This window comes from Tiliqua scincoides, chromosome 5 (genome assembly GCF_035046505.1).
Source record: "Tiliqua scincoides isolate rTilSci1 chromosome 5, rTilSci1.hap2, whole genome shotgun sequence".
NCBI classification, from domain to species: domain Eukaryota; kingdom Metazoa; phylum Chordata; class Lepidosauria; order Squamata; family Scincidae; genus Tiliqua; species Tiliqua scincoides.
The window spans coordinates 28,156,651-28,184,421 of NC_089825.1; the positions used below are offsets into that span (position 1 = coordinate 28,156,651).

Genomic DNA, 27,771 nt, shown 5'->3' on the forward strand with positions numbered 1-27,771 from the left:
GGTCTAAATTGAAGTCAGTATGGTGTGCGCTTGATGGAATGTGCCTTTTTGTTGCTGAATGCAGCATAAAATGTAGCATCTGCATTACAATTCTTGGAACAGTCAAGGGTGACTCTCTGAGCAATCAGCCTTTATAGACAGAATTTGTTTTTTGTCATTATCTGTGATAGGATACTGGGATCTCCATCTCACCACAGTAGGGAAACATTATAGAACACATACAGAGTTAGCTTTAACTCACACAAAGTGATTTTATGGCCCATAGCAAAATTGCTTGAGCATGACTCATATTTTTGGCTCGCGTGTGCTTTTGCGGGAGTCACTTTTTGCTCACAAATGACTGCTGAACCATCTTGCTGAATCGTTATCATAATTGCAAAACTGTCTCAAGTCATTACACTCAAATTTCTGCCACAGTGCTGGCAGGACAGCTTGTTTTATTTATTTATTATTGGGTGTATTTGTGTGCGTGTGTGTTCTGGGAAAAAAGGTATTTATTTTTCTCTCTCTGTGAGTGATCTGACTGACACTGGAAATACCTGCATGCATGATATAGTCTGATCTTGCCTATTGTCTGGAGTCTAGACAAGCTGGGGATATTTCTTTGACACATCCCTATTCTAAGCTCTTTGGAAGATTTTCTTCATCCTTTCCAGATCAGCCATAAAAAAGTAGTTTTGGTGTTTTACTCAGAATTAATTTCTTAGCCTTTTTTCCACATCAGAAGCAAGAAAAACGCAGGGAACCCAATTAAAAAAAATGATGGTAGGGAGGTTTTATGGTCAGAGTCGATTTGAATTTTAGATGACTTAACAATTACTGACTAAGGGTGCAATCCTGACCCAGGCTTGGGCCGGTGCAAGTCCCTTGCGCCTCCCCAGGAGGGTCACAAATGTGCCATAAGGATAGGAACAAGCCTGCTCGCCGACAGAGGTACCCAGCCTTGTGTCGGCCTGGTTCTGAAGTAGGCAGCGAGGGGGTGGGGAAGAGGCAGGAGACGGGGCTGAAATCCAGCAGTTATGTCAGATCCCAACCCCAGTTCCCAGGAAGTTCAAGAGGTGGCGCAAGTCCAAGGAGATCCATAGGGGCATGGGCGCCTTGCCCAGAGGTAAGGGGAAAAATTTCCCCGTGCCTCTGGTTGAGCCACTTTTGGCCCCTATCCTTCGCTGGATATCCTCCTGGCTTGCCTGTTCCAGCGCAGGACAGGATTGCGCCCTAAGTCTGTTGAGAGTGCAATCCTAGGCATGTCTACTCAGAAGAAAGCCCTGTGGAATTTAATGGGACTTATTCCCAGATATGTGTGTATTGCAGTAGTTCCCAAACTTCTGCAGGGAAGTTGGGGACCATGTAAATCATTGTGGACCAGGGGCAAAGGTAGCAGCACAATTGCTAGGATTGCACTGTTTCCAAGGACAAAGGGGGAATTTTTGGACTTACCCTGAACAGCACCGGCCTTCTGGGGATTGGGAAGCCCACAGACACCTCTGCAGGGCTCCCCAAGTCGCAGAATATCTAAAAATAGAGATCACGACCTACTTCTAATTTTGCAAATTGAAAGTGGGTTGTGATCTCTATTTTTAGCCTTTCAAAGGCTTAGGGAGCCCTGTGGAGGCATCTGTAGGCTCCCTGTATCTCCCAGGAGGCTGGTGCTGCCCCCCAGGTAGGTCAGCAGCCCCTTGGTCACAGCGGTGACGCAATCACTGTGGTGCCTTTGCTTCCAACCTTGCAGGGCCACTCCCCTTAAGGGGGAATGCCCTGCTTCTGGTTCCCCTGGTGAGTCGTGATCCACCAGTTTGGGAACCACTACTGTATAGGATTAGGCTGCAATCCTCCACTCACTTACTGAAGAGTAAATCCCACTGAATGCAATGAGATTTGCTTCTAGTAAGCATGCATATAATTGCACTGCACATTATAGAACCTCCTTGGATTAACTGATTTGTGGATTGAAATGTTACATGCACATGCATGTGACCACTGCCTTTGATGGCAACTAGTATATACTTTCTCCTCTCAGTCTATAACCCTTCACATCAGACTCTGGTTCCCCTTTCTCCCAGACTCAGTCATACAACTATTCCTTTGGGGATTGCAGTCATTCTCTATTCTTTTCTGGCTGTGTGATGAGGTATCCACAGACTTACCAGTAGCTGGAAGAGGTTGAAGACTCATATTCTATGACTTCCTAGCAACAGCAACCTGAGTTCCTTTTTTCCCCCAAGGTGGATGAGGGCTGCAAGATAAGAGATGGCAACAGTGGTGGGGGCATTTGTCTACTGATTGCTTAGCAAGATTGGCATGGAGAACAAATATCCCATTCATTCATTTCACAAGCCAGCCCTAAATCTATGCTTTCCTGATAGAACTGCATACTTATTAAAAAGAGAATGCCTAGCATTGGTCTTTGTATTAACCAAGTGAAAATTAAGGTCCAAGTCTGTGAATTTAGTCTTCCATGCTTTGGGATTCTGAAACCCTCCATTTGTTTCCCTTTCAGATTTTTCATCTGCAGGTGTATACATGCTTGCGTGATAAAGATTAAGAGCCCTTGTACCATTTCTTGCAACTGAACTAGTCCTTGTCCACTTCTGCTAAATGTTCTGATGGTAGTTTAGGGCCACTGCTTCTTTCAGGGGCAATGGTTGAGGTATATTGTATATATCAGCATTACTGGGCTGATAGCTAAAACAAGATCTCCATTGCAACCTGGGTATAATGTTCAGGAGTGTTTCAGTGTATGACCAGGGTGACCAGATGTCATCACCACAAAAGAGGACAAGGTACCCCAAAATGTAGGACGCCCAAGAAAAACGTAGGACACGACAAAATAAAAGCTAAAAACACTTGTAGATTGATTTCATGTGTTTAATTTGAACACTTTTATATTAATATAAATAAATAAAATAAAAGTCATCAAAATGCAAGCTTTTGCTACAGGTAGAGGATTAATAGGTCATCCTCTATCCCCATATCCCACTGCATAGTTGGCCATATGAAGCTCTTTTCTACTGAGTCCAACTTGGTATTCTCAGTAACTCAGTACTGTCTATCTTGACTGTCTCTACAAGTTCAAATAAAGAACTTTCCCAGTCTTACATGAAAATGCTGGGGATTGAACCTGGGACCTCCTGAGTGCCAAGCATGTGCTCTGTCATTCAGCTATGGCCCTTCTTAACTTGGCACAGTGTGCCACAAACAAAGGAGAAGAAGAGCAAGTAAGTGGTGGCCACAAAGCCAGTAGCCCCCCACACCATCTCCCTTGGGATCATGCAGGACTGCTGGTGGGTTTGTGACCTGGCCAGGATTGCACGAGGGTGCCTTTTATAGAAACCAGCACCTTCACACAGAGTGATTGTAATCTTTGGATTCAATGAGGTCAGAATTTTACCTCCTGAAAAAAAAAATTTCAGTGTGCATATTAACAAATCAATCATATTGCCACAAACCATCCATTCATAGGTTTATGGTGCTTATTGTATGAGTCCAGAAAAGAAAGTGACATAAGCAAATACTGGAGCCCATGACTAGTGAGTTTAAAGTAGTGTTCATATTTTCATTTTCTGATAAAGTTGTTGTCACATAGCGTCTACTCTTTTTTAAAAACTGTTTGATTTCAGCATTGTCTCTCAAGGTAACTGAACATATTTATTTTCACAGTAAGGGGTCTATTTTCTCTCCGTCACTTCTGCATTCTGCTCATAATCAGGAATGTGAGCGACACACACATGTCCAAAGGAGAACAGACTTCGATAATGCTTACATGTATGCACATGTATGATGATCTGAAAAAGCAACAGTTACTGATTATTTACAAAATAGAAAATGAGGTATTCAGATTCTTTTTCAAAGCAATCAAGTTAAATAAGTGCATAACTAAAGAATTTAAATTGGTTTTAGATATTTTTTTAAAATATAAAACACATTTGCTTCTGCATTTGTTGGTTCGTGATGTTCTTTACAACAGCACCAAAAGCCTTATCTCTCATTATTTGCCTTACGACAGTCATATGTGATGCTTAATAGCCAGGTTTAGCACTTACATTTATCAGGCAGGTCTATTTAGGATGGAGCTAAATTTAAGTGAAAATGTGTCGGTGCTTGTACACAGGCATCTAACAATCATGTGCAGAATTTCCTTGGAGCATGTCCTGTGTAGGTGGTTGTGATGATTAATTATGAAATGATGAATTGAGTGGATTTGAGGGAGATACACTGTATTGGGGGAGGGGGTGGATCAGGAGGAGTTGGAAAGAAAAGGGGAATTATTTCCCCTTACCCGGCCGTAAGTCTCCCAGACTGCAACAGGTCTCCTTTGACCTGCATTCCCCCATTCATGTTTTGTTGCTCATATCATGTGACTAAATTTTGATGCTGACTTCTTGCATGGATCAGATCCTGAGCAGAATCTAGCCCTTTAGCAAATGTACCACCTGGGGACAAATTTATGGCACAATCCCCCTTCTTTTACTGGTACATTTATCTCACATATTCATCTTATTTTTCAGTATGGTTTAGAAAAGCCAAATACTGTATATAGTCACTTACAGGATAGCTGAAACTTGCATTGAAAAACAACTACTATTATTTTTGTGAAATGATTGCTAAAAATGAGTCAAACAGTTTTGTCCACACCTGTAGGTACTTAAAGGAGAAATAGTTAAACTGCTGAATCCAGTGTACTTTTTTTAAAACTGCTTATATAGGAGCCTTTTAATGAAAAGGGGGGGGGGCCAAGTTTGAAAAATCAGTCAATTTAATTACCGTGTTTTATGAAGGCCATCAGCCCTTGCTGATTACTAGAGTGATAAAATCTTTAGCTTTGGTAGCATCTGCAGGGGGTAAGCCATTGTAAGTAGAGTAAAGTCCAGTAATTATCACCCTAAATCCTTGTGTTTCTCATTACAATATTCATTACTTTTGTTTCCCTCAAGTCTTTGAGATCTTTAATGTACACATCAGTTTATATGCCAATGAAAAAAAACACCAAACACCAGTGTCATGTTTTTAAGTTATATACCTCCATATAAAATAAAATGAAGTACTTAGACTGGTTTAAAAGATTATCTGTCCAATCCACAGATCCATGCAAAATATTGTGATTATATAAGTGTCACTTTAAAGCAGGGGTCTCCAAACCCTAGCCCGGGGGCCAGATGTGGCCCACAGCAAGCCTCTTTCCGGCCTGCGGCCAACCTCTTGTCCCCGAAAGCCTCTGGCCCACTCAACTGAACATGACCAGAACTGTGCTCTGATTGTGTCTGGAGGGTGTTCTGAGGGCCAGAGAGGAGGAATGAAGGAGTCCATTCATTCCTTTATTCACTCATCTAAGTTCCATCTCTAATTTATTTATTTAAATTTTATATTTAAATTTTTTTCCAGCCCTCCACACCACACCAGATATTTGATGTGTCCCTCTAGCCAAAAAGTTTGGAGACCCCTGCTTTAAAGGATACGGTGGTCCACGTCCTGCTCCCAACTAAATCCTCAGTGCTGCTTTACCCAGTTAGTCATGTCATAATTAAGATCAGAGACAGTATCAGCATCAGGCATGCCCAACTCCGAGTGAAGCTATTCCTGAAGATTTTCTTTTCCAACATGATGTTGTGATGGGGGCCCTTGGAGATCTCCAGGCTTGCTTATATGGAGATTGCTGTTTCCAAGAAACTTCAGGCCAGTCCTGGAAGGTTTATAGTCCTATTTGCTTGTTCAACTAGCTGTTAGCATTATAACAGCTAGGAGAGGAGGAAGCCTGCTGTGGAAAACTTGCCCAGTGGCCCATTGAAATCTAGGCCCAGCATTGATTAACGTAGTTGAAATGAAAGCTAGGATATTCTCAGATGGATTCCTCCTCTACAGCTCTCCCCTTCCTCTGTAATCCTCCTGTGTCAACTTTAAATTATGAGCCGGGGACCATTGTGCATAGATGATGCAAGATATCCATACTGGTGCCAGGTTGCTGGAGGCACTGACCCCTGATGGCGCATTGGGTATTAGTAGTGATACTGAGGGTTCACAGGCTGATGCAGACAGGTGGCCAATCTGATGGCTGTATGTCCTTGGCTGTTACTAGGCCTGATCTCTAAAGATACTAAGTTTATCATTTGAAATTATGAGTCAGTTTGGGCCTTCCTGGCATCCTATTGTGAGAACAGTCCTCAAGGAAGCTTGACCCCAAGTTATTGAATCAACTAGCTATTGATCTGACAAGTGGGTGGTAAAGATTACTATAAACTGCAAGCACTACACTCCCTCACATCCCTCTGAGCAGAAGGGACATAAGAACATAAGAACAGCACCACTGGATCAGGCCATAGGCCCATCTAGTCCAGCTTCCTGTATCTCACAGCGGCCCACCAAATGCCCCAGGGAGCACACCAGATAACAAGAGACCTCATCCTGGTGCCCTCCCTTGCATCTGGCATTCTGACATAAACCAGGAGGTTGTGCATACACATCATGGCTTGTAACCCATAATGGATTTTTCCTCCAGAAACTTGTCCAATCCCCGTTTAAAGGCGTCCAGGCTAGATGCCATCACCACATCCTGTGGCAAGGAGTTCCACAGACTGACCACACGCTGAGTAAAGAAATATTTTCTCTTGTCTGTTCTAACTCTCCCAACTCACATCCAATTTGAGTGGATGTCCCCTGGTTCTGGTGTTATGTGAGAGTGTAAAGAGCATCTCCCTATCCACTCTGTCCATCCCCTGCATAATTTTGTATGTCTCAATCATGTCCCCCCTCAGGCATCTCTTTTCTAGGCTGAAGAGTCCCAAACGCTGTAGCCTTTCCTCATAAGGAAGGTGCCCCAGCCCCGTAATCATCTTAGTCGCTCTCTTTTGCACCTTTTCCATTTCCACTATGTCTTTTTTGAGATGCGGCGACCAGAACTGGACACAATACTCCAGGTGTGGCCTTACCATAGATTTGTACAACGGCATTATAATATTAGCCGTTTTGTTCTCAATACCTTTCCTAATGATCCCAAGCATAGAATTGGCCTTCTTCACTGCCGCCGCACATTGGGTCGACACTTTCATCGACCTGTCCACCACCACCCCAAGATCTCTCTCCTGATCTGTCACAGAGAGCTCGGAACCCATCAGCCTATCTAAATCTAAATCTAAAGTTTTGATTTTTTGCCCCAATGTGCATGACTTTACACTTACTGACATTGAAGCGCATCTGCCATTTTTCTGCCCATTCTGCCAGTCTGGAGAGATCCTTCTGGAGCTCCTCACAATCACTTCTGGTCTTCACCACTTGGAAAAGTTTGGTGTCGTCTGCAAACTTTGCAACCTCACTGCTCAACCCTGTCTCCAGGTCATTTATGAAGAGGTTGAAAAGCACCGGTCCCAGGACAGATCCTTGGGGCACACCGCTTTTCACCTCTCTCCATTGTGAAAATTGCCCATTGACACCCACTCTCTGTTTCCTGGCCTCCAACCAGTTCTCAATCCATGAGAGGACCTGTCCTCTAATTCACTGACTGTGGAGTTTTTTCAGTAGCCTTTGGTGAGGGACCGTGTCGAACGCCTTCTGAAAGTCCAGATATATAATGTCCACGGGTTCTCCCACATCCACATGCCTGTTGACCTTTTCAAAGAATTCTATAAGGTTCGTGAGGCAAGACTTACCCTTACAGAAGCCATGCTGATTCTCCCTCAGCAAGGCCTGTTCGTCTATGTGTTTTGAGATCCTATCTTTGATGAGGCCTTCCACCATCTTACCCTGTATAGATGTTAGGCTGACTGGCCTATAGTTTCCCGGGTCCCCCCTCTTACCCTTTTTAAAGATAGGTGTGACATTTGCTATCCTCCAATCTTCTGGCACCATGGCAGTTTTGAGGGACAAGTTGCATATCTTAGTCAAGAGATCTGCAACTTCATTTTTCAATTCCTTAATAACTCTTGGGTGGATGCCATCAGGGCCCTGTGACTTATTGATCTTTAATTTATCAATGAGGTCTGAAACATCTGGGACTTTGTCATTAAGTGGACACCTGAAATACCTTTTGCTTCCCCAAGCTATAGGAAAGCACACAAAGATTTCATAGCCAAGATCCCTGGATCTGATGCAGGATCATAGAATTCAAGAGTTGCACGGGGCCTTCAAGGCCATCTAGTCCAACCACTTGCTTGAAGCAAGAGAATCCTCTCTAGAGCATTGCTCTCAGAAGTAGACATCTATCAGGAGTGACTGATAGTTTCCTAAGGTAATCGATGTGACTTGGTGATACAGAATTTCATCATACAGTTTGGCATCTTAATGCAGAATAACGAAGAGGCTCATTTAAAGTAATTTTAAGCCATATTGGACGGCATCTTAATTGGGAACAATGAAAGTGCATTTAAAATAACAAATTAGCCAGTAGGAATAGTAAACCTGTTTTCCAAGTCCATTTAGTTGTGTATAAAAAACACAGTAAAATCAGCTTGACTAGGTAATTGTTACAGCTATTTGCCTGTGCAACAGGGAATTCACTAAAAAAAAAAAGCTAGTGCCAAATGTGAGTTAAAACTACATTACGTTGATGTAATGGCGTTGTCATTTGCAAAATTCTGCAAGAGCCATGCTCTCTTGCTAGTTCTGGCATATGTTTTCAGGAGAAATATCTTCCGAAACAAGAATTAGTTTGTATAATTAATCATCTTTATGATTCTTCTGCGGTTGGAGCCTGTCACTTTCAATAACAGCTTTGCTTGTGAGGGAGGACTTAATTATGGTGTTAACTTTTTTTTTTCTAATGGTTGGTAAAGTTGCGTGTAGTTATAAATGTATAGAGCTATGGAATGTATGTCTTGATAAGGAGCTGGTTAGCCTAAAATTGCAGCACATTACCGACAAGTTCAGGACATTAATTTGCTCCGTAGAAAAGCGGAAACTACATATTTGAACTATAATTTTATGGTATTTGCAGGCGCTTTGGCCGCGATCCAGCAGACCGCGAGTACACAGGTTTGGTGACTTGAAAGAAGCAAGAGACCCATGCATTCCTCTAGCAAGCCTTGCCATATGTTGCCTTTTCACAGCAGGCCATGGGAATCTGGGACCTTTTGGAGCACAGATCTTGATGTTCAGAAACGGCAACCTGCTTTTAAAATTAAAAAAAATGAACTACCTCATGTTAGATGCCCTCAATTTATATTCAAGATCCACCTTTTCAACCAGCTATTATGGGCAGAGCTCTCCTAATAGTGTGGACTCTTAAGTAGGGTAGACCACTGCATGTGGGTTTATGCCTATGAACCGTGGCCTACACTTTCATATCCTGCGTGGAACTGCCCAGAAGTATCTGGCTGGCCATTGTTGGAAACAGAATGATGGACAAGATGGTTGGTCTGATCCAGTACCACCTTCCCTTTCCAGAAATAGCACTCTCCAGTTGAAGGGGTGGAAGTGTTGAAGATGCCAGTGGATGTGGATTGACCCTCACACTGGATATGCTAAAGCTAAGATCTACCCCTTCAATAGAAAGTGGTGGGAATAGTACAAGTGCCCTTGCTAACTTTTTCAGACTGACCTTGCCCTCCACCAAACCACTCTGAAATGCCCCTGCCAATGACATGCCCCTGTGGTTGACTAGGAGATAACAAGAAGAGGATATGGTGGGAGTTGGCTGGACTTTCTGTGGCTTTGGTTCAAAGGCTTGTGGGGAGAAGTGTGGGTCAGGTAAACGTAAACTTGTAGCATTTTTAAAAAGCTGTGTCCCCACAATTCACTGCTGCAAATGTAAGAGCTTGTCTCCCAGCTGTGCTAAGGCTGTTCAGCGGACTTGCTGACATTATCTAAGGATTAGCAAAACTTTTCAATTGTTAGGGTTTAGCCTTCGCTTTAAACTCTGCCTTCATAAAATGTTATGTCTGTGAAAGCTTCTTGGGGCGTGTGTGTTGCTGATCTGCACTGCTACAAAGACTAGTGGAATCTGTGTAACGCCAGTTGAACACTGCAGAGAAGTGCTTCACAGCAGAGGTTAATCCAGACAAAAACCCACAAATGAACTTTATGGAAGGGGTGGTATGTCCAATTCCTGTGATACCTGCTGTGCATTGAACAGAGACAGTATTTAGCCTGTCTGTGGTATCCCACCCCTTCAGTTAAGCCCACCAATATATACAGAGTGCTGATTAAAATCATCTGCATGCAGTTTGCTGGCTTCAGCCTCCTGCCAGTGGTTTCATCCATTGTTAGCAATGATGCTCGGTTCTCTGAAGAGTTAAGTACAGTGGGACTGTAGCTATGTGAAAAGGGTGCATTTGGTTACTTTGGTGGCCTGTTCCTTCCATATTACCTCCCACTTTGTTTCCAGCCATGTGTGTGGCATTGGGAGTTGCCTGGAAAAATACAGATGTTTTCAGACTATATATAAAGAAAAATAATGAAGGCGTTTTGATACCACCACAGGATCAAAGCCAGAATAGGTGAACATGTATATAATAGCACATGTTTGCATGTGCAGGGGGACGGGGGAAACATATTCTTTCCTATTCATATTGCCTTAACTGCAAATTATCTTCTAGCCTCAGTCAAATAGGACTAGACCCCGTTGAGAGAGTAGAACTGTATGAATTTGTAATATGGAAACTTTTTCCTTGTAGGGTTGATGTTCCCCATATAGTTTGAGAAGGATTGGGGCCAGCATTGCAATTCATGGGAAAATGTATCTGCATGTAATATTTATTCTTTTGTCAACTTAAATGTCTGTTTTCTCTCCGCAGCTTCATAAATGTATTTATGCAGAACTCTATTCATGCAAAACTGTTTACAACAAATCTCTTTTCAGTGCAGCGTTTATTTCCTAGGGTAATGGGGACAACTTCAGCATGGTGGAAGCTGTGTTTGGAGTAAACAGTTAATAGTTAATGCTCTCCTGAGATATAATTTTTTCCCTAAAATGATTCTGTTAAATTGAAAGATTACGAGGAGGCTGATAAACCACATGGTCTTTCTTTTGAAGCCTCGTCTTAGTCATTACAACCCATTTGCCTTGCTGACGCTGTTGGAGGAACCAAACTCCAATTAACCCAAATTCTTTTCGTGGTCCTTAATTAGCCAACTTTCCCAAATCTTTTTAACTAGCTCTCTTGAAGTCAAGCATAATTTTGAACAGAATATATAAAAAATGAGTTTGCTGGGATGGGAGTTTTAGTAAAGTTCCCTTCCTCTGTGCAGATAAGGGCTTCTTTCATGAAATAGATGGTGAAATAGATGGCAAAGAAGTGAAAAATCAAAATGGCAGCTCTCTCTGTTCATTCTCGTTAAATGGCACACAGAGATAGATGGAGGTGAAGGGCAGGAAAATGGCACCCTCCCCTCTGGAATCTATCTCTCAAAGAGCCTGTGTCACTGTGCTTCTTTTGGGGGCCAGCCCTGAATGGGGATGAAATAAGCATCGAACAATAACAAGAAACACTGCAAGCTATAATAGTTTTCCACTTTTACCGGTGGTGTCATTTTTCTTTTGCTTTAAATTACCTGATAAAAACAAGTAGGTTTTACACCAAGTAACTAGGAACAGAGTTACTGGGATTCAGCACATGGTTATTTTTCTGCTGAGGTTATTCAGGACCTGGATGTCAGTGGACTGTTTTGGGTGGGGAGGGAGGTGGTAGGGGGCTGATGCACAAAAATTCTAAATTTATTATTATTATTATTATTATTATTATTATTATTATTAACAGTATTTATATACCGCTTTTCAACTAAAAGTTCACAAAGCGGTTTACAGAGAAAAATCAAATAACTAAATGGCTCCCTGTCCCAAAAGGGCTCACAATCTAAAAAGATGCAAATGAATATCAGCAGACAGCCACTAGAACAGACACTGCTGGGGTGAGGTGGGCCAGTTACTCTCCCCCTGCTAAAAAAAGGAGCACCCACTTGAAAAAGTGCCTCTTACCCAATTAAATGAGATAAATGTAGCTCATGTTTGCTGTCATAGATACCTGATCTTTAGTATTGTAGAGCCATAGCACTGACTTGGCACTGTGATTTTGTGTTGTTTTTTAGATGGATCAGAGACTGCATTGGCCATATAGACTGCATTCATACAGGCTGTTACTACTGGACAGTGGGATAAAATTCTTTGGTCCCCATTTTTTTTTTAATTTAACCTTGTTATTAATTGCTGAAAGGGGGGCTAGGTACATGTTGCTAGTTAATGATCCCACTTCATATGGCGCATGTGCTGAGTGCCAAGTACAAACATGCTTTGAGAAAAGGGGCTCTTGAATGCACAAGCCGTGATTAGGTGACAGTGGAAATGCAGGCCGTTCTTTGTCAAAGCCTGTGGGGCAATTCCCATCTCGAGGCCTGGAACGGATTACAAGGCTTGAGTAATTTGTAAGATTTTTCTCTGGGGGGGTGAGGCTGCCCTTTCCCCATGAAAAGTGCTTTAGCTGTGGTTATGGTTGGAGGAATTTTTGGCTGTGTAGTTTCTGGTACATCATACTAAAAAGATTTTATTACGCCCCTCCCCCCAACAGCATTTCTGAAGGCAACTAGAGAAACCTGCAGTTTTGAGGATTATGAACCCAGCTGCAGACACGTCTTTGGACCCAGGTTTCTGTCAGCCAGAGATTTCTTGCTGGCTGGAGTGGCTCCAAGGAGAGGTCCATGACCTTTGGCTTTCCCATTGGCCTCATGGGGAGGAGTGCCCAAATGCATGGGAGAGGCTTGTGTGATGTGCAGCACTCTTAAGGTTCAGAGCTGCACTAACTGTGTGTTAGGATTGGGTGCCAGTTAAGACTTGACTTAAATGCATCATGTAGGATATTTCACCTGAAAGGTCCTAACAGAGCAATCCGTCTTATGTCTTCACATTGTCTATAATAGTGAGATTTGTTGTGTCTTTTTCAAGGAATAAAGCTAAATATGGCAATGGCACATGAGCAGCTATTGGGGGGGGGACCAGTGGCATAGCTAAAGTGGGTGCAAAGCACTAGGTTTTGCAGGCACCTGAACGCACTGTGCAAACGGCTCCTCACCCTTCTTTTGCAGCCATTTTGGGCCTTGGGAGCAAAACGGAGGTGAATGCTTCCACCACCTGGAATGACTCCAAAGGAGGGGGGAGGGGCTGCTTGCATGGTGCAGCTGCCTGCAAAACTTAGTGCTTTGCACCCCCACTGGCTACACAACTGGGAGACACACTCACTGATGCACCAGATGAGGCATGCTGCCGTTTCAGGCCTTGAGCCAATTCATTTCTCTGTCAAGCATCAAGAGAGATGACGGACTTTGCAGAGCTGTACAGAACTGTGCATGGCTAATCTAAATTCATGTTCTTGGCTTCAAGTGTCTGAATCTATGAAATTGTACATAGAGAAAGCAGTTGGGTGATTGTTCAATCTTGTTTTGCATCATCTCTGAAAAATTGCATCTGGATTTGGCTGGAATGGATTGTGAGGGGCTGTCCCACCCGCTAGCACTAAGGCACCCAGGCATCCATGCCATTTGAAAAACATATTCCGCTTGGAGCATACTTTAGTTTGTTTTAGTCTATAAAACATAAATAAATAAAAAGGAAACAATTTTACAAAGGCTTTTCAATTTTGAGTTAAAGAAAAGAAAAATTCTGATCAGTTGCATCATTTTTTTTTGTGCTCCCTTCCAGAGTCATTTAGCATTTTTATTATACCCTTTTCTGTCGCTGCAATTTCTTTCATATAAATGCGGCAGAGTTTAAAACAAAACAAAAACCTACCAGCAGCAGAAACTGGCATCAACCACTGGAGCTGCAGGAAGATGTTAGAAGGTTAATAGGGGAGGGGGTAAAGTGCAATAGTCTTTGCATACCTTATCTTTTTTTCTCCAGTCTTGCTCTGTACTGGGATCTTTTTCCCCAAATCCATATGCTCTGGATGCAGTTTTGGGGCGCAGCTAGGCTATTGACCACCAGCAGACTGAATCCTTGCTGGCAGGCAGCCACATCTGCCTGCAAAAGTCCTGCAATGTTGCTGTAACATTGGTACGCCCCATTCTAGGCTGGTTTTTTTGTGTTTACATGTCAAGTTTTACTATCAAACACTCTGATTTGAGTGGCTGTGGATTGGGGTGATTGAATGTTGGAGGAGAGGGCATCTTGTTGCACCCATTCGAAGCTAGCTACATTAATGCACAAAGAGTCAGCATGGTGCAGGGGTTAGTGTGCTGAACTTAGTCCAGGGAAGACCAGTTCAAATACCTGCTGTGCCATGAAACTTAGTGGGTGACCCTGGGCCAGTCACACTTGGTCAGCTTGATAGCCCTCACAGAGAGTTAGGTAGGAAAAAATGACTTCTGCCGACGCACCGTTGACATGAATGGAACTTCATTTAATTGTGGCCAGCTGTTTTCATTGAATTCAGTGGCGCTTCATCAGGATGATTTGGCTACAACCTAGAGTTATTGAGAAGTTAGTATGCACTGTATGTCATCTTATAGCCCAATCCTATCCAAGTTTCCAGCACCGGTGCAAGTGCAATGCAGCCCCGGGGTAAGGGAACAAATGTTCCCAAACCTTAAGGAGGCCTCTGTGACTGCACCCCCAACATAGGAAGCAGCACATGCCCCATAGGCACAGCAGCACTGGCACTGGAAAATTGGATAGGATTGGGCTGCCAAGCTCCTAGGAGGAAATATGAGGTAATGCTGATAATAATAAAGGTCATGTATTTTGTAATATAGAACTGGCAACATCAGTATTTATTGCTTTATTTCTTTTTTCAGTCCCTATTAGGAAGTTCAGTAGCTTAATTGCTAAAACATGTAAAATTAAAACATGCTCAGATTAAGAAAATGTGTTAATATTAAAGGGTCTATTCTTGCAAATAGGTGCTTTCAGTGGGGGAGGGGAGAGATGCAGTGCAGTATAAAAGGGGGTAATCTCCCCTCCCCTGGATGCTGTGTTCCTGATCAGAAGACCCTCCTCCCTGTAAGCTTTTATGCTGCAAGCCTGCGTGCGCTTTCCTAGGAGTAAGTCTGATTGTGTACTATGGGGCTTACTCGCATGTAAGTGTGAAGAGGATTGCTCTGTAAATCAATTAAGAGGCACTTCTGGTTTAGCCATGCCTCTTATGGATATGATTAGCAATGCCTCTATTTTGACCCCCTATTTCATAACACCAAGCTTAATTGACATGACTGGGAAAGTCTGTCAGTGATCCCAAAGGTACTATTCTCAATTGGTTGGATTCTACAAATCAGATTCATGTTAAAATGAGCAAATGTGTGAAATCCAGACTCCCGGCTTCATCACTTAAAACAGAACAGTACTCAAACTGTTGCAAAAACATCCGTTTGCATTTTTCTTTTTTAAAATGACAGGCCACAATGTCCTTTTACAGACACTGTGTGTCTGAGCCATCAACTCCTATTGAAACTGCGTTGCTTAAGATCTCCCTTCCAACTCTATGATTAATTCTTCATTCTTTTATCTATTTAATTTTTGCAGCTGGCTCTTCCTCACAGTGATGAGTGGTCCCGTTTTGCTCGGACTCTGGTGGAAATCCGGGCCAACCGAGCAGACAGTGAAGAGGAAGGTGCTGTGGAGATTACAAGCTAAAAGAGTGGAAGGCGTCCTCCCCTCTTGATTCCATCAGTGTTCAATGTCAAGTCAGTGTTATTGTGGCTTCCGATGCCAGCGTTACTCAGAGTTTTGACTCCACCATATTAATCACACTGTGCCCCAAGCAGCCTCACAACATGCAAAGCATTTTCATGTTACATTTTTCTTTTGGAGAAGTTACGAGTAAGAAGACAAATCAAACTGAAGCGAGTTTAGTTGTTGCCTTTTAGCTGCTTTAGTAGCTGCAGTTCCTAGCTAGAAACCCCTGGATAAAACCTGGGCTCATGAGCATTCCTGGCACAGTCCTATTAAATCCATATGAAGTCTAATATGATTGGGTGCAGATGTGGTGTGCTTCACGACATGGGACTGGGCCAAAGACCTTAGATGTGGTGTTTCACATGGTGACTTACATTATGAATGGATGTACTATACAAACCTTGCTGCCCCTTATTTATTGCGGTGTGCTGCATGGAACATATTTGTTTGAAAGCATTAAAATAAACGATCCTAAAGCATGTGCATAACGAGCAAACGGCATTATCTCCGCATGCCTGTCAGGGTTATGGCCAGCTCCAAATGACAATTACAGGATGTCACTTTGTACCAAAATGAAATCTGTGAAAGGTTGGTTGAATAAATAGAACTTTTTTTTTTTTTAATAAACTGCCTATTATTTTTAGGTACTTTGACAATATTTCATGTATAGTTGGTCACTGACACTTGTTACAGGCTACCAGTAACAGACTGTAGGAGGAGTGCAGTCCCAGAACATAGAGCTAGTACTGCTAACAAGACTATGCGGTAGTCCAGTGGGTTGATTTCTTCCAGCCTGCAATTACGAGTGTTCCCAGAAAAATCTGGAAACTGACTTTTAGGCTAGGAATACATCTATTAGATAACAGTCTCATAGAGCAGTACAAGCCAATGTTACTTGCTATTATGTGTATGCGGAAAATTTAAGCTTATCCATGAAATTATTTTAGGTTCCTTTAAAAGCACAGATAAGTCTGCTTAGAGGTCTAGATGCTTTTTGAGGCCCTAGCTATAAGAAAAATTCAAAGTGGCATTGTCACATTTTGGTCCAATGGCGTGTAAAAACACAACTTAAATATGAGGCCCTCTTTGAGTTAACTTGTGCTGCCCCGCCCCCCAATTGATCCTGCATAATATGGGTTTTCTAAGGGTACATTTCACACATTTGGTGGACTAGACTGAATTCCATGCACGGGGAGAAAGAGGAATGAACTAGTTGGGCATAGGGCTGACTGAAGCTCAGTGGTAAAAACACATCTGTTGCAGGAAGGTAATCCTCAGTTCAAACTGCATCTGTTACTGCAGTTCCCCTGCATCAGCTGTTACTTGCTCATGTTACTACAAGCATGGAAATAGTCCACAAAGAGAGTTGTTGAGCATATGAACTAGTCCTGTGTGCTGGTACCGCAAGAGGGGTCTTCCGTTAGTGAAACAGCAGACAGAGAACAAGTTGGGTGATGAGGCCACAATTCAAATGTTGAGCTTGGATACAAGAAGTCATTCCCAGTATGGTTCTGTCTTCCCACTTTGCTCTTATCAGTGGTTCTCAAACTTTTAGCACCAGGACCCACTTTTTAGAATGAGAATCTGTCCCAAACAACTGGCAGTGATGTCATGACCAGAAGTGACATCATCAAGTTTTAACAATCCAAGGTTGCAATCCTACCCATACTTACCCTGGAGCAAGTCCCATTTACTATCATTGTTAAAAGCATATACATAGTAGCCTGTTAAAACTACAGATCTGCAACATTTCCCCAAATGCAGTCACATCCCATGGTAGCATCAAGTCTAGTTCATTAAAAATAAAATATTGAAATGAATGGGGACAAAACTGGCTTGCAACCCACCTAGTGGGTCCCAACCCAGAGTCGGAAAAACACTGCTCTAAGCGATATCAAGGGGCTGGCCTGCTACTGTTCTCTAGTAGCTTTCGGTGTTAATACCTCAGCTTCACATCTTGGATTATGTGCATGTCTAGCTGCCCACTGATGATAACACTGCATGAATTTGATCAAGTTCTAATAAATGAACACTAATGCCACAATAAATCTGTTAAATAAAACATTTAAAGAGTGGCTAGTCCTTGGCAGTAAAATGCGACGATTCTGTCGATAGTTGGCTTCTCACCAATATAATGCAAGCCCCATTTCTTTTAAGCTCATCAGCAATATTAGTCCACTATTATTTTTTCCTACTTGTGTGCTGTGTGCACAACAGAACCTTAATGCCCTAAGAGTAGAAAAGAATGGCCATGACAAATATGTTTTCCAATGGTGTTGTCCTTGAGCTTTGCCCAGCTGCAGCTTTTATAGTTACTACTTTTTCTTTTTTTTTGTAAAGTTCCCTTTTAGGCAGTCAAAAAGAATACTTCATAAAGTACACATTGCAAGTGGTTAAAAACACAATTTGTTCAAGTGCTGTTTCTGAGTTGTTTGCCATGTTTAACATCCCCAGAGAATTCCATAATGAAAGTGTATTGTGGTTTACTTATTTCCAAACCATTCAGTAATTTATTATGTATAATCATTAGATTTAAAATATGTTCTTTAGCATAAGCAGCACAGTTAAATGTTTCAACTAACAAAATGATGCTTACGTTTCCAAAGAAGTGCTTTTTCACTGCTTATTTTCCCCCAATGCTGGGCCTAATCAGAATTGAAGAGCTGAACTTGCACAGTAACTCGGTATTCAACTAACACAGGAGTGGGCAGAAGATAAATCATGATCTGCAGCTAGATCGCCGGGCAATTTGCACTAGATCGGCAAGAACTCTCTTGACTATGTAATAGTAAACAATAGTAATAACAAAAAAAAAAAAAATTGGGCTGCTGAAACAAAAGAAAGCTGTAGGGGCTGAGAGGAATAAAGTGGATTTTTTGTCTTAACTGGTGCTGAAAATAAATTGCCCTGTTCTTTAATTCTACATATGTGTACCCATCCATCTTTCTCTCCCAATCACCACCCATCCTGGCTAGCTTGCAACTGACTTCAGTTGGTGGCCCTCAGAGTACGAATTTTAAAAAGGAAATACCCTGGGAATCTGAAGTCTGCTGACCTAATGGCATGCAAAAGGTACGTTTTCAAAAGCTGTTCAATATACATACACATTGCTCCGCAGCCAAGCAGGTATCGCCAACAATGTTGATATTTTCATAGGAAGATTAAAAAGAATGTCACTTGATCAGACACCTTTGTCTGAACTAGTAATCAATTAATTCTGCATATGAATAGATTCTAAATTATAATTTTTCACTGCAATCTAGTTACATTTTTAAACCTATATGATGGAGAAAATTTAGGGAAATTTGTCACCCTCTGTAGACATCTATCAACTACTAAAACGTTTCTAAGAATACTAGCCAGATGCAACTGATAGCAGATCAAAATAGGGCTTTAAAAAAAGCAGCTCCAACATTTTGTTTATTAACACACCAAAGCCTACTTCTATTTTATAAAAATTGAATGTTGCATGCAGAGCTGTATACGCATACAGAAAGCTGTGCCGTCCATGCAAAAGGGACTGATTGGATTGCTCGCAATGCTAGCCTGACTTTGGGTTTTTTTTCCCATTTATGTTAAATACACATCCTGGTAAACTCTGCAAGGCACACAAGCACACATACACTCAGGCAAAAATATTTTTTTAAAAATCTCGCTTTTAATTCAAAGTTATTAAGAATTTCCACACAAATATTTTCCAATTACAAGCTGGCAGTTAAGGCAGATACCATTGATACAGTGCATGAAATTTTGTTTGTCCTATTGCATTTATTTAAACAAGCAGCGGTTACTCTAAGTGCATAACACAAAACAAGAATCCAAATATCAGCAGATCTGGATTAGGCCCCTTGGATGCATTCCCTATTCAGGTCAATGGGGTCGCTCAGAGCAAACAGCATCAAAATGAACGAAGAATGTACAGCTATATCACATAGTGGATCATGCCCCTGGTCTTGAAATTTCATTGTGTTTAATAAGATGTTCAACCATTCTTCCATAAAGTGCACAGACTATGGAAAATTACATTTCTCTCCCCCCCCCCCAATCCCGGCATTCTGATACCAGGAACAGAATATAATTGAAAAACATTTGTAGAGGTGGTTTCTGTTACAAAAACATGTTCCCCTTAAAAGCCTCATAATACAATCCAGGAATGGAACTTGTGCGTGTACATATATAAAACGTAGTCACACTGGCAGAGTCAGGTACTGCATACATTGACATCCTTTGAAGCTGACAGTACAGACACAGACTGAATGCGTAACCAATTCACACACACACAGTCTAAATCATTCTGCATTGAGCACCATGATCTCAGCTGAATACATATTTAAATGACACCATGTAGGACCCAATAGCAGCCACGCTGGCAGAGCAGCCCTCATGTGAATGCTAGATGGTTGCACTTCACAGCTTTCCCTGTTTGGCCACCACCAGCCTCCCCAGGAAAAAGATAATTACAGTTTAATACCTTTCCCAAACCAGCCTCAAGTACATTCATGATCCCAGGTATGTGTAGGTAGGAACAAGTACATTTGTGGGTCCAAACATAAGAAAGAGGAAAACGAGAGGGGGTGGGAAGAGACTTTAGCAGGAATTTCACAGTGATCCAATAAAGGAAGCACAACAAACAATGATTTACACCTGGAGAATAAGAAAGGGAAGAAAAGACTTGCAGCTTCGATGCTGTTTGGTGGAGAAGGAAAAGCAATGAAATATGAAGACTGATCAGAAAAATGGCTCTTTCCACAATTCTCAGTACAAGCAAGTATTGCATTTGGATCAAACAGATGCTGCCTGTGAGGTAGGTGGTGAGGACCTAAACCGAGGTAAATACAGTCCAAATTTATTTTCAATCCCTGCAAACGTGGCCACAGCCAGTTTGTAACCCCCAACGTGGTCCGGGTTGGGTGCAGGAAGGGTAATCCTTGATTTTGGAACTGGTTCGGATCCCGCAGGTTTTCTGCAAAATTTAAACACACAAAAATTAGGATTTTTTATTATGATTATTATTTTTGCACAGGTATTTTGGCTGGTTTGTTTTATCCAGACATTGAGTCTTTCCCAAGGACCTGGAATGCTTGGTTTTTATCCTATAAATACCATCACAAAATGTAAGCTGCTCCCAGTAACACTGCTTTTAACAGTTGATTGATGGTGGTATTATTTTAATAATAATAATAATAATAATAATAATAATAATAATAATAATAATACAACTTGTACCCTAAAGCCTTTGAAATTAAGGGTCATCTCAGTTCAGTTCAGTTTTATTATGGTCACTGAACAGCATAAAAATAATACATTTATAGTATACAACTGAACATACATACGACCCATCACAGCATCCTAACATAGGCTCTTGACAACATAAATTACTAACAATTAATAGATCTAAGTCTAGATAAGACTAAGTTTGGTCTAGTTATTGCGGATTGAACGGAGTACAGTAACTGAGGAAGGTACTTCTGAAAGTCTTCTAGTCCATATTGAATTAAAAACTCATCTCTTATGACCCACAATAGGCACAAATTAAATTGTTCTGCAATCCATCCAAACTGTAGATGTGTGTGTGAGATGCACTTGGCTTAAACGTGTACATGCAGTGCATAAACATGCAAACCTGTTCTGAAAAGTTTGATGTAACTCTTGACCCTTAATTCAGACAGGGGATTTAGGCAGGAGGTCTGTCCTACCCACCTCCCACCCTACCTGAAGATGCCAAAGACTGAACCCAAAACCTGCTGCATGCAGCGCTCTAGCACTTAACTATGGCCCTTTCTTGTTCCCAATAACAATTACATTAGTGACAGGAGCCTTGCTAATCCCACAAATCTGTAGTAGTAATTGACAATGTGCTCATCTACTGAGTGCATTTATCTTCCACAATTTCACTACGTCTTCCTCTCACAGGCCCGGATATGAAATGCGAAGCCACATCCCAGTTCTGAAGCTTAGTCCATCTTTATAAGATTGTTCTTGGGACAAATTCCAAGTCTGAAAGACTAGTTACTACAACCAGATCTGAAACAAAAGGGGCTGATCCAACATACTTACACTCCTCCAAAATCAACATAAAACCATCTCTGCAGTAACTCATAAGTCACCAGGGTCACTCCAAACTGAGGAGAGGAGCGAAACACACGTGCTAGAAGAGAAAATGGAAACCTCATTAGCAACGTTGACTCAGCCTTCCTTACTAAAATAATAAATGCCATCTTCAAAGGTTACCTGCAGCTCCCTTCCAAAAAGCCCTTGGACCTTCCTCTCGTAGGATCTTTCCAAAACAGTCAATGACACCACTGTAGGTGGTCTGGCCTGCACGAGCTGCCACCTGAAGCCTTGTTTTGATAACGTCTGCAGGGGTCACCAAGGATGCTGCAGGCATACCTTAAAAAAACAGGGAGGAGAAAGTCAGACTATGTTGCACTTTCTGGAGAACTGCCCATTTGCATGTTGCTTTCACACTACATACTTACTAACACATTTGATCTAATTCACAGCCCAATTCTAACCTGTGCTGGAACGGGAAGGCTGGTCGGCCTGCCCCATAACCAGAGTGGGGTTGGGGCTACCTGCGGCTCAGCCTGGGGCAAGGGGAATACATTCGGGAATGGGGTTACTCAAATCTGATCCACCTAAAGAGGTGGCTCAGCAGCCCAGAGCTGCTCCAGGTCGCATGGGAGTGGGGTTAGGATCTGGCCTAAGTGCCGGATTCTGGTCCTACTCCCTTGTTCTGCCCCAGCCCATCCATGGGCCTGCCTGCCCTCGCCTGTCCCAGAATGCTTCTGTCCTGCCCTCCCCAAGCCCCGGCAGCGACCTGACTTGGTCAGTGGGGCCTTACCATTGCGCCGGCTCCATGGGGCTCAAGTTGGCCTCCTCACTTGGTGGTGCAAACATGCTTTAAGGCATGTTTGAGACACTCCCAGGTCAGCATAAGGGATTTACGCCAGCCTAGCACAATCTCTGGATTGCGCTCTCGGGTACAATAAGCAACGACAAATTTAAATGAAACAAGATATGTAAAAAAAAAAAAAAAAAAGACTACAGTCACTAATGTCAGACTGAAGTAAGACTAGGGATACAGTGCTACTCCTCAAATAATTAAAATTATCATCACTTTAGTCAGAAGCCACAAGGAATAGTGTGTCCATGTCTGGGCACCAGTTAGGAGAGATACTGACAAACTGGAGTGGGTCCAGATGCAGGTAACTAGGATGGTGAGTGGGGCTGGAGACCATGTCCTGTGAGGACAGGTTGAAGGGGTGAGCATGTTTAGCTTGGAAAAAAGATGAGTAAGAGGTGACATGATAAATATCTTTACACATCTGAGGGCTGTCACATACAGGATGGAGCAAATTTGGGTATGAACCCTTTGGCAATGGAATGATCTGCTTTGGAAGGTGATAGACTCTTCATTGTCAGAGGTCTTTAAGCAGAGGCTGTATAGCTATATATTGGGAATGTTGTAGTTGTGAACTATCTGCATTGGCAGGAGGTTGGACTCAATCCTGTGTAGGTCCATTCCAATTCTATGAGTCACCAAGAGCAGGGACCAGTAAGGAAGTCTTGCAGCACTTCTAAGGAGCCCTGAATTTGGGAGGAGTCTTCAAGTGAAAATAGTGGTGGGCAGCTGTTGATAAAACCCATACTAGAGCACTGAAGAGCTGGAATATTCATCCAGAAGAAGAAGAGCATGGAAGGGAGAACAACTGTTAAATGCACTAGTGGGGAGGATTGTTTGCGCACTCCCTGACCACGGAAAGTTAGTATGTTCTATTTATTAGATTTATACTCTGCCTTTCTTCCTGAAAGGCACCCAAAGCTACCTTGGGTTCTACCTAGCCTTGTTCTACCTGGCCTTCTCCTTCTGCATGTCACTTTTCTATGTGCAGGGAGCTTGCAGCTCTATAGGATGCAAGGAAGAGATCACAAGTATCAAAAGACTTGTCCTTTGTCAATTTTTTTTGGTCTTGAACATTCAATTAAGAATTATGAAGTTTACTCAATCACTTAAAAAAAAAAATCTGTGAACTGGTGCTCACTGCCCCAAGTGGGTTGGTGTTGTGCAAAACTCTGAGACAACAGACTTGGCTTTACTTTCATTTCAAGTTAGGAGGCAAACAGAAGCATCCAATATGATGTTGCAAGCTGGTAGTTTTTTTAGGTTCACTTGACAGAGGCAAAAGCCAGTTCCTTTGTGAGTAAGGGCAAATGCCAGAAACCACAGAGAACTGGAAATCTCAGCACCATCTCCATTTGCCTTAACTCTTCAGTTCTACACTAAATGAAAGGTCTAGCTGAACCCCAAATTGGCAGCCAGGTACAGCTGCGCACCAGCAGTTAAACAGCAGAACACAAAAACCCCACCTCAATGCAATAATGCTCGGGTTTTTCCTTCAGGCATTACACATTTCTCAGTGTTTAATATTCTCAGCAAAGTCTTGTTGGAAGATTAATGCTGGCAGATTAACAGTGGAAAGTGACAAATGGGGAATTATCAGCAGACAAGAGGTGCCATCCTCAATCAACCTCAAACTCTGCCTGTGGTAGGATCACTCAAGATAAGGGGCAACTCTGATGGCTTTAGACTTTTTAAAAATCATCTAATGAAATCATCTGTGTTTAGATATAAGGGTGGAAGGAGAAAAAAAGACGACAAAAATAAAGCAAGACTGTATTCAGAAAACAGTCTCTCTCCTTATTTTATTACTTTTCCATTCTGCATCAGTTCCAAACCAACTTGGTCAGACGTAGATGCATAAATCTCCTTTGCTGCTGCTTTTTTCTCTCTCTCTCCAAAGCTTAATAATTCTATAACAGTTTTTGTCCAAACCAATGTGGTCTGGCTGCAGAACACCATCTCACTTTTTCAGTAGACAGCTTTGAAAGAGATGTAAAAGGGTGTGTTTATCACTAAAATAGGAACTGCTCCTCCTCACTCAAAATCCATAAAAAAAATAAAGAACAAGAAAGAAAAACACACAGTATGAACTTTCACATTTGAAAATTTGGCAGAGGAAGAGCACTCTTAAATGGTCACAGTTTCCCTTGAACTAGTCCACAAGTGATCCGTTTTCACCTCGGCTTACAGTTTACAGATACTGGACTTTCACTTTTTTATCACTAAACCTTGAGAAGACAGCGGCCACATATATAGCCCTCCACATGGAGGTACCAATGCACAGACACAGTGCCTCCATGCGAGTATGGTATAGCCACAAACCAGCCAGCAGCCCTCTGCACTTCCACGGTACTCCCATGGGGGGAAGGAAGGCCAGCAAGTGTGAACTAGCTCTCAATTTGCAGTGCAATTCTCAAAAAATTTTCATATTATGTGCAGTTTTGTGTGCAGCAAACGGCAAGAATTCCAAAATTATAATTCAGGGCCGTTCAGAACACATAATGATCCAGACATCATTATGGATTTCATCATTATCAGCTGAAATGACAAAAGTTGGGCAGCAGACATTTGCAAAGAAACAAAAAACATTGCCGAAATAATAACCTGAATCAAAATACTGGGTTTTTCCAACACTTGGAGAATATGAACAAAGTTCACATGATGATGCATATATAATGCATATAACAGACACACACACACACACACACACACACACACACACACACACACACACACACACACACACACTCTCTTCATTCCTTGCTATATCACATTATTCCCTTTCATGTCAATAAACTCACTTTATAAGTATTTTGAACCTCTTTCCCACCCTCTTTAATTCTATACAGGACTTTAAGAGTCAGGTCACTGACCTGCACAGTAATCTACTAATGGAACACAACTGAAATGGAAATGTGGTGGAAAAGATGGGATAAAACACACTAGGTTTGGAAGCACACAATATACTGGCAACTACTGATAAAGAGAGGCTACTTCTGTAACCGAACTTCAAAGAGACAGTTATCACAGTCTGCAATCGCTTCACAATAGGCAAAGAAAGAAAAATTAGAAAATCTAAGAAATGACTTGGCTGAGCACATTGGCTTAGGTTTCAAGTCTAGATAGGATGCAGAGCTCAAAAAGTGTTTTGTTCCATTATAGTGGGTTGCACAATTAGCCCTGCTTCATATCCATATACTTCTGAACAATTCTTTACAACTTTTTTTTTTTTAAGTTGTATAAAGTTATTCTTCATGTTCAGATCTTGAAAAATGACAAAACAATTTGTAATGGAGTTTGTATGTTCCATTGATTTTATGTCTATTTCTGTTTTATCTAATCAATATAACAAAAATATTACTAAATATGAAGAATCAGAGAGTGTCATGCTTAAAAGAAATCCCATATGTATAATGATGAAGATCAGGTGTACTTGCACAACAGACAATCTTCCAAATGGATTGGTTGCTAGGAGGGTATTATCCCAATGTATTTGTCAAGATGGCATCTTGGCTGACCTCAGAGGTCAAGATAAAACATTACAGGCCATATAACCAGAATCTTAAATTGTACCACGGGTAGACTAAGAAACACTCCGCTTGTATTAGTATCAGTGCAGTAAATACAGACAGAGTGTTTCCTAGTCTACCCCTGACCAAAGAGAAACTAATGTAATCCAAACCAAGGACATAATGACAGCTTTGGCATTGCACCCTGGTCCCCATTCTCTACTACAAATGAGTTAAGTACTGCAACTGAAACAAAACAATTTGCTTGCCTGGTTTTTCCTCAGCCTCCATCCCATTTCCTCCTCTGCTTCCCTTCTGTCAATAGCTAGATTGTAAGCTGCTTGGGGCAGGAGGCCGTCTTCTCACTTGATGAACATGCCATGCACATTGCAGGTTCTATGCAAATAATTCTAATACTAATAGTGTCCATGGAGCACAGGAATAAAGGTTGCCTTCTACGAGTCAGACTAGTGGCCCATTTATTCTGTATCATCTACTCCACCTGAAAGTGGCTCTCCAGGTTTTCAGAGAGGAATTTGTCTCTGCTCTACCTGGAGATCCCAGGGACTGAACCTGAGACCTTCTACATGCAAAACATATACATGCTCTGCCACTGAACTGCAGTTCCTCCCTGACACCTTCTCAGAGATGTGTGAAATTTAAATAGTGATCTGAAAGACAGATTTTAAATTCCAGCTGCCTTAACATGACTGATTTTGTTCTTTGCAGCTCAGCTGATGACTGCAGAGCATCTGCTGTTGGGATTTTAAGTGACAAAAGGATATGCACAGGCCTGCAATCCGATGCACTGTTATCACTACAAAAACACCCTCTTTTTAAGCACTGATTTGGAAGTCTTGTGTAGATAGATGTGCCTGAGTCACCTGTCCCCAATGCTTGAGAGAAAGCATTCTCTTCCAAGATTTGGGAGAACGCAGCAAAAGGAGGAAATTAGCCTCATGGTTACTACCTCTCAAGAAGGTGAACAGACAAGCCAGAAGTGCAATAGTATTTGGGATAATTTTCTGCTAGCAGATGAAGAAGGTGATAATCCAGGCAACAGTTAAAAAGGCACATTTTGGCTGCATAAAAAGTGTTCAGCTATTACATCCTGCCACTTCAGATTATATAAGCATATTGCTAAAACATGCCAAGGAAAACCTGTATCTCAAACTCTTGTCCAGAAAACTGCACATGTATCTCTCTCAGTAGAAGCCAAAGCAAAAAGAACTGAATGCAGGGTCAATGCCTGATATTTCAGAGACCAGAGTCATCCGTTTTGATACTCTCCACTAGGAAGACGGAAGGCAAAATTCTCAGTGCCTGCATTTTCTAGGGTAGTGGGAGAGAGTCAGTCAAAAAAAAGGAACACATTTCTGAACTGTGACTCCACACACAGCCCCTTTAACTGCTTCGCAGCAGGACAGAAAAGCAGCATTTACTGCCTGCCTTTTCATTCCATGCAAAAGAGGCAGGTCTTTTCCAGAGCCATTGCATTTCCATTATCTGTCATAATAACAGGGCTCACCTTTTAGATAGAGTTGTATGCAGCACTTCATATATGCTGCCTTAAACATATGCTGACCTGAACCATTTCCATTCTATATATAGCTGATTTTTTTATTATTATTTAAAAGAGTGATATTGACTACGAAAAAGAAAATGAAGTTGACTGCACTGTCACTGGGGTCAATGACTTCCCTTGTGCCTTCAGCTTCTTCTGCTACAGACATGCATAGATTCCTGACATGCATTTGGATTCAATCTTGAAATGA

The 27,771-nt window shown here is 41.9% G+C and overlaps 2 protein-coding genes across 4 annotated transcripts in view; one reads left to right on the top strand and one right to left on the bottom strand.

Annotated features, from left to right (window-relative positions):
• Positions 1–16,180, top strand: part of DYNC1I1 (dynein cytoplasmic 1 intermediate chain 1) — a 251,207-nt gene extending 235,027 nt beyond the window's left edge. For both annotated transcript variants that reach the window (XM_066627128.1, XM_066627126.1), the window contains exon 17: positions 15,431–16,180. In XM_066627128.1, coding sequence (XP_066483225.1) covers positions 15,431–15,541 — 111 coding nt within the window. In that variant the 3' untranslated portion in view covers positions 15,542–16,180. The remainder of the gene's footprint in view (positions 1–15,430) is intronic.
• A 3,041-nt stretch (positions 16,181–19,221) lies between these two features.
• Positions 19,222–27,771, bottom strand: part of SLC25A13 (solute carrier family 25 member 13) — a 123,419-nt gene continuing 114,869 nt past the window's right edge. For both annotated transcript variants that reach the window (XM_066628372.1, XM_066628371.1), the window contains 3 exons: positions 21,815–21,973; positions 21,641–21,731; positions 19,222–20,546 (listed from right to left, as the gene is read on the bottom strand). In XM_066628372.1, the coding sequence (XP_066484469.1) occupies positions 20,366–20,546; positions 21,641–21,731; positions 21,815–21,973 (431 nt within the window). In that variant the 3' untranslated portion in view covers positions 19,222–20,365. The remainder of the gene's footprint in view (positions 20,547–21,640; positions 21,732–21,814; positions 21,974–27,771) is intronic.